The sequence below is a fragment of the Nicotiana tabacum genome, chromosome 24, assembly GCF_000715075.1.
Source record: "Nicotiana tabacum cultivar K326 chromosome 24, ASM71507v2, whole genome shotgun sequence".
Classification (NCBI taxonomy): domain Eukaryota; kingdom Viridiplantae; phylum Streptophyta; class Magnoliopsida; order Solanales; family Solanaceae; genus Nicotiana; species Nicotiana tabacum.
In genome coordinates, this window is record NC_134103.1 from 85,884,449 (window position 1) to 85,891,944 (window position 7,496).

Here is a 7,496-nt window from a genome sequence, read left to right on the forward strand (position 1 = left end):
GAATGTTTACGATCGCGTAGAGCAAATGTCTGGGCATAGAGTTTTCCCATATTCAGTGTTTGACGGATTTGAGCTCGGGAAGAGGCGATTTTCGGAGGTTTTTCAAAGAAAATAATAGGGTAAATGTTCTTAACTCAATATTGGTTAATTTACCCGAATCCATAATTGTTTTTATCATTTACTTGGTGAATTAAGTTGGAAAAGTTTGAAAACCCTCTTAGTTTAAATTGAAGATTTGAGGGTCGAGTTGGGGTCGGATTTTGATAAAATTGGTATACCCATGGTTGAATGGACTTTCGAATTTTGTAACTTTCGTCGAGTTCCGAGATGTGGGCCCCACAGGCGATTTTTGAGCTAAAATTCGGATTTTTATGGAAAATTAGCATTTTCTTATGGAGTTAATTCCAATAAATTTTATTGAATGAAACGAATTATTTGTGACTAGATTCGAGGCATTCGGAGGCCGATTTGCGAAGCAAAGGCATAGCAGAGTAAAGAATTTCACGTTCTAAGGTAAGTAACAATTTTAAATCTGGTCCTGATGGTATGAAACCCCGGATTTTGGTATCAAGTGATTATTTTGGAGGTGACGCACATGCTAGGTGACAGGCGTGTGGGCGTGCGCCGAGGGGATTGTGACTTGGTCCGTCCCGGAAAACTGTAAAGTTGAATAATTTGTTGTTAGCTACATGCTCTCTATGTGTTGATAAAATTTGACTGTAAATCGTGCGTAGGCTATGTGATAGTACTGTTGGAACCCACAGAGGTCACGTACTTATTGAATTGCCTGCTAAATGCTATATGTACTCAGTCTCAGCTTTTACTTGCACATTTTATCTCAGTCTCTATTATTATTATTGATACATCATATCATTGTTGTTTGGGCTGATTTTATAATTATTGAGAGCCTGAGAGACTGGAGAGATTTATGATTGAGTGAGGCCGAGGGCCTGATTGTGAGATATTGATACTATAGCACGTGAGTTGGTCGTGAAGCACGTGAGTTGGCAGTGCAGATCCTTATATTATACTATAGCACGTGAGTTGGCCGTACGGATCCTTATTTGGCCGTGCGAATCCAGATAGTTATATTATGGCACGTGAATTGTCCGTGCAGCACGTGAGTTGTCCGTGCAAATTATAGCGCTTGGGCTGTAGGATCTCCTCTGGAGTCTGTACACCCCCAGTGAGCGCGAGTACCCATTGAGAGTAAGTGATGAGGGCTGGGAGCCCAGTGAGTGATGAGGGCTGGTAGCCCAATGAGTGATTGTTGTCCTAAGAGGTTATACTTGATTTTCATTTGTTGTTGCACTTAGTTGCTATCTGTCATTGCTGCGAAATCTCTAAAATATATTTATCTACGGATTACATGAACAGGAACTGTATAAAAATTGATTTGACATTTAAACTGCCAGATTTGATAGCATGTCTATTCTTTGCTGGAATTACCAGAAATGAACCATAACTGTGCAGCTCGTTTCTATCTTCAGTTCCTTATTTATTATTGTTACTTGCTGAGTTGGTTGTACTCATACTACACCCTGCACTTCGTGTGCAGATCTAGGTGTTCTCGGATATAGCGGGTGTTGATCCTTTCGCGCGGTTGATTTTTAGGAGATTTTGAGGTAGATGCCATGTTCCGTAGACCTTGTCTCTCCTTCTCTATCTCTTTGTTACTGTATTTGGTCTTAGACTATTATAGACTTTATTTTCTAAACTTGTATTCATATTAGATGCTCATGTACTCAATGACACCAGGTTTGGGGAGTGTTTGTATTGTATTTAAATATTATATTTTCAACCTTAAAGAGAAATTTTGGTTTATTGAGATTATCGACTTGCCTAGTATCGAGATAGGCGCCATCACGACAGGTTGGGATTTTGGGTCGTGACATTGGAGCTCTAAACCGTATATGCACACAAGTCCAAAAATATCATATGAACTTGCTCGCATGATCAAAATACCCAAAAAAAATTGCCTAGAATTACGAATCGGACACCAAATCAAATAAAATAAAATTCTTAATAAACTTTAGAATTTCTATTTTAACAACAGGACGCCCGAATCACGTCAAACCAACTCCGTTTCTCACCAAATTTGGCAGACAAGTCATAAATATAGTAATGGAGCTATACCGGATTCAGAAATAAAAATACGGACCTGGTATCAACAAAGTCAAACATTAGTCAAATCTCTTAAGTCATTAAACATTTAAACTTAAAAATTTTGACAACATGCGATAACTCGAGTTAGGGACCTCCGAATTCGATTTCGGGCATACGCCCAAGTCCCAAATCACGATATGGACCTACCGAAACTATCAAAATACTGATCCGGGTTCGTTTGCTCAAAATATTGACCAAAGTCATCTCAGTTGAGTTTTAAGGCTCTATTTCACATTTTAATCAACTTTTCATATAAAAACTTTCCGGAAAATTATACGGACTGCGCACGTAAGTTGAGGAATGATGAATAGTGATTTTCGAGGTCTTAGAACACATAAATAATTAATAATTTAAAGATAATCTTTTAGATCATCACAGAAGAAATAGACAAATAGTGAGAAATGCAATGGCTCAAATATGCTGCAAAATAAACTTGATTTTATATTACTTCTCTTTTTCTTTATCTTTTCTTTATTATTGTTGTTTCAGCAAATATTCAGCACCTTCACAGGCATATTCAGTCATTTCAAGCATCTTTTTTGTAGGGAAACAATGTTTTAAAAGACGGGATATTATTTATTGTATTTAAATGTTAAAAAGGAAAGGATAAAAATACAAACAGAATATGAAAATAATAACTTATTAAAATTCTAAATGAAAGAATATATTCGAAAACCAATATAAATATCTCATCTTAACATACAATATAAGTGCATAAAAGACAGCCAATCATCAAATTCTAATTTTGAAAAAGAAAAAAATTATTAAATGAGTAGTATGCCAGTCAAATGTCAAAGAAAATTTTAAAATAAAATTGAAAACCGCTCCAAAAAATAATACGTAGTTGACAAAATGTATATTGTTTTTTGTATATATTTGTTACTCCCTCCGTTCCAATTTATGTGAACCTGTTTGATTGAGCGCGGAGTTTAAGAAAAAATGAAGACTTTTAGAATTTGTGGTCCTAAACAATTCAAAAATGGGACCAGAGTATTTATGTGGTTATAAAAGCTTCTCATTAAAGGTAGAATTGTAAGTTTAAGCAAAGTTGTTTCCAAATTTAGAAAATGGTCATTCTTTTTTGAACGGACCAAAAAGAAAATAGGTTCACGTAAACTGGAATGGAGGTAGGATATACATATAATATAAATATACATATTTCGCTCAATAAAATATCATTTTAGTACGAAGTGCAGAGCTGAACTCTGACTTGGGCCAGACCCATTGTTTAATTTTGGCATAAGATCCATTACACATAATACAACTTGTTTAGTTATTAAGTACACGCTTGTATGTCTTCTCCTGGATTCTAGAAAAGGCACGTCACTGGGTTCTTTAATGAATTTTTAAATATGAATACACAGTTTGACTAGAGTTATATGGTTCTAACGAACCTGTAAGCGGAACTGTATAGCTAGCTTCGCCGTTGAATTTAAGTGACCCATTTATAACTTTTGAAATTCAAGAATGGTGAAGAAATGATCGATGTAGAAACCTCGGCAATCGGCGAAACCGGCCGATCGGCCGAGCTGCCGATATTCATCTTCAGTGCGGTGCTTACCTTTGGCACGGTAGATAGTCATGACAAAGATGTCACCTTCAAGAAGTGCTCGAGTTCTCTTGCTATCATCAGTATGGTGTGGCAAAACTGGCTCACAAGCAATCAATTTCCCTTTCTCAGGAAGTGCGTTATAGCAACTCTTCATTATTTGCTTGCATTCATCGTCAGTCCATGTTGTTAGCACCCACTACATATCACAACCAGAATTCAAAGATCACTTTTAATGGATGTTACTTAGAGTTTGTGATATAAATAATGTGTAGTAGTTAACTACTACTACTACTATGTATCATTTAGTGTTAATCATGTTTGTGAAGACATGTGTCATATATTTTTTGGATTGGTGTAAACACTCGGTGTTGGTAATAATACCCATTACCAGGGGCGGATCTAGCGTAGCGGTGTCGGGTTCAACTGAACCAGTACTTTCGACATGAAACATAAATTTATATATATAACTTATTTAAAATTTGAACAAATAATAAATATGAACTCATAACTTTAACAATATAATGAATTAAATATTAAATGGTTTAGAGATTAAACCCATAAAATTTAAATATTGGATCCGCATCTGCCCACAACAATACACTTATCTGCCAATGGAAAAGAAAAATTAGTATATGCAACATATGACAGTGGAGATTAGACAGGTGCGGTCTACAATTCAAAAACCCAATGCCAAATTGTACGTCCATGTGTGTTCAAAATTATCAAGTGACAAAGTGGTCCAAGAAGAGGCCGATGATTCACAAATTCATGGGACGATTTGATCGCAAATACTTACTATTTGAAAGCAACAAGTCATCTAGCTCTTTCACAATATTTCATTCATTATTTACGTACGTTCTTCGAAAAGAAAAACAAATGTTCGAAATATAATAGAGCAATACCAACTCGAAGAAGTTGAAAACAATAGCATGATGGAATATTATTTTTAAATTTTTTAGCCAATATGGAAAGGGTACTGCATGCAGTGGTGGACCTAAGTTGAAAAAAGAGGATAATTGAATCCCCTTACACAAACAGGGTAAAAATAGGGTAAAAATAATTTTTTTGTTATATATAAGTTGTTGAACTATAGAGCACAATTACCCCTTACTTAGGAAATTAACTCAAATTAAATAGAAACAAACTATAGAGCACAATTACCCACACAAGAAAAAAAGGACAGGTTTGAGAAGGAAAAAAATGCACCTTCATGAAAATAGCGTCGCCCTTTGGTACGTATTTGAACATGTCACCACCAATATGATTTATACCTGCACGGCAAAACTTAGAGGAAATTTGGCCACATATTTTTTATTCAAAGATATGAAAGAGATTTAAAGTTATACGTAGTAGTCAGGCTCTTTGTCCCGATTTTCACGTCTGTCCATTTAAGGTTACTGAAAAAGACTGGCGTACGATTTGCTAGAAATTCGTACTTTGAAATAGAAAGATCAATGGGAAACACCTATTTACATCTGTAAGGACTTATTAATTTGAGGTTTACTTCTCCTGAGCCTATAGGTAATTGATTTGAATCGTGTAATCAGTCACTTAACTGATACTTGTATTAGAGTATATTGCATGCATTATATCTCTTGGAGTGTGGCCGAGTATGTTGCATGCATTATATCTCTTAGAGTGTAATCCTTCCCCGTAACCTGCATAAATACAAAATGTTTTGTGCACCGAACATCATTTTTTTTTTCTTCAGAGCCTACTGTAATACTTCCTCTGATTGATCTATATTATTTTTTCTTTAAAATTGTACTTAGTATAATAAAGATATTTAATAGTATTAATCGTAAGAATATTTGTCTAACTACCCTTTACTCTTACTTAAATGTTTTATTTAATTATGGTTCCACTAATTAAAACAATAATTAATATTTTTGATCGGAGGGAATGCATTTTAGCTACATTCTTCTAAGTAAATTTAAGAAAATTGAAATCCTTTTATATTAAGAAGCGGCCCCTTAAATTTTAAGTAACGTTTTTATTTCATCGTTTCTGACATGTTCTTACAAGAATAAAACCGTTTGTTCAAGATTATAAAAATTTAAGGTGATTTCCGTGCTTTATATTTTAAAAAAAAATAAAAGAGAAGAAATTAAATACAAGTGTGATCCAACTTACGAGGAATTTTGGGAGCTTTTCCAACAACCTCAGGCAAATCGAAGTTAATTCCTAGTTGAATACTTTGATGTTTCTCTAAAATCATTTTCAAGCAATCTCCACCACTTCCCCCAACGTCAACCAATATTTTCACTCCTTGAAACCCATCATAACTCTCTAAAATTGCCTTCATAAATGGCACAGAAACTCCAGACATTGCATTTAACATTAGGTTATTCATTTCTGGTCTTTTTCCGTAGTAATTGTAAGCTGGTTCACCATTTGCCTTCGCAAATGGCTCAGTGGACGAATCGTTGACGGCCTCATCAACCATCGTCCACGCACTCATTAAAGCATCTTGGTGGTGCTGGAGAACATAGGAGCCGTAGGATAAGCCGTTCTCGTCTGTGACTAGGGTTTTGCCCACCTCTGTCAACGAATATCTGTAAAATAAAAAAAATTGACTCTCAAAATCCAAATATATCACATAAATTGAAATAGAGGAAGTACTATCTTTTTATGAACAAATTTTTCAAAGAAAAATGACTTGCGTCGTACCAAACTCACTTCTGCTCCTATATTTCATTGCAGTAACTAGTCAAAACAAGCTCTCAATGTTGTTTTGGTAGCTTAACTAGCTAGATGTGATTTTAACGTAAACGACATATTTTACACAGTTAAGTAGGCGTTTGGACATAAGAAATATAAGATTAAAAAAAATAGTTTTTGAAGTTAAATTGAAAGAAATATATTTGAACATTAAAATTGTGTTTGAACATGCATTTTTACTTAAAAAAATATCACAGTTTTGTAAGAGTAACAATATACTTGAAAAAAAAGGTAAAAATCACTTTTTCAAATTTGAAACTCATCTTAAAAAAAAAAAGAACTCATCTTAAAAAAAATATTTGAAACGCATCTTCAAAAATTTAGTTAAAAGTATAACCAAATAATGTTTTAAAGATAAGTTTCAGAAAAAAGAAAAAAAAATTATGGACAAACAGATACCTTCTTTGAGAGCCGTCATCAACTATGTGCTCAGCAAATACATCATAGCTCGTGAGCATGCGTAAAATCCTCTGAAGATTCTCAGCGTCACCACCACCGCCACCACCGCCGCCTTCGGAAGCTCGGATTTTAGAGAGAATTTCGGTTGGAGAGAGTGGCGCGTTCGATCCACCTTCCCAAATAGCATCAGCTACTTTAAGCCTAACAATGGCATTTAGAGACATAGGTACACTTATCATATTGGCTAATTCCATTATAGCCAACCTTGCATTATTGTTATTATTGCTAGCTTCGCAATTTCCATTTCCCATTGTTTCTATACTTTGTTTTGGAATCTATAGGTATTATCTTTCAGTTGGGGATGTCATGTGTTTACTATGAGAACCTACTGGCCCAATTTATTGGTGTTTGTTGGGGTTTGCGGAGCCGCAGATGCAGCTGGTTGTTGCGACCAAACACACTCACGCAAGTATACGCGGTCGTCAAGTAATAAAGTGACTAAAAGTCGGATGTCGAACCCACGAGGACTTATGATTAGCTATTAACTAAATTAGACTATCCTAATTATCTAAACAAGAATTAAATCTAAAAATATTTTATTCTAACTAATTAAATAAGAAAAATATAAATAATAAACTTTGAACAGAGAAAGAGCAGA

The 7,496-nt window shown here is 34.7% G+C and overlaps 1 protein-coding gene across 1 annotated transcript; it reads right to left on the bottom strand.

Moving 5' to 3' along the window:
- Positions 1-3,344: 3,344 nt before the first annotated feature.
- Positions 3,345-7,217, bottom strand: LOC107792977 (nicotinate N-methyltransferase 1-like). The gene is made up of 4 exons (XM_016615244.2): positions 6,839-7,217; positions 5,852-6,273; positions 4,925-4,989; positions 3,345-3,914 (listed from the first exon to the last, which is right to left on the bottom strand). The coding sequence occupies exons 1-4, from the start codon at positions 7,147-7,149 to the stop codon at positions 3,612-3,614; spliced, it is 1,101 nt and encodes a 366-aa protein (XP_016470730.1). The 5' UTR covers positions 7,150-7,217; the 3' UTR covers positions 3,345-3,611.
- Between the last annotated feature and the right edge of the window lie 279 nt (positions 7,218-7,496).

What these genes read in the sequence shown, in the direction of transcription:
- LOC107792977 (XM_016615244.2), bottom strand. Translation starts at nt 7,149, where the DNA reads ATGGGAAATGGAAATTGCGAAGCTAGCAATAATAACAATAATGCAAGG. An exon ending in GATGACGGCTCTCAAAGAAG is followed by an intron (nt 6,274 to 6,838) that starts GTATCTGTTTGT and finishes TTTATTTTACAG; the next exon opens with ATATTCGTTGACAGAGGTGG. An exon ending in GCGACGCTATTTTCATGAAG is followed by an intron (nt 3,915 to 4,924) that starts GTGCATTTTTTT and finishes TGTGATATGTAG; the next exon opens with TGGGTGCTAACAACATGGAC.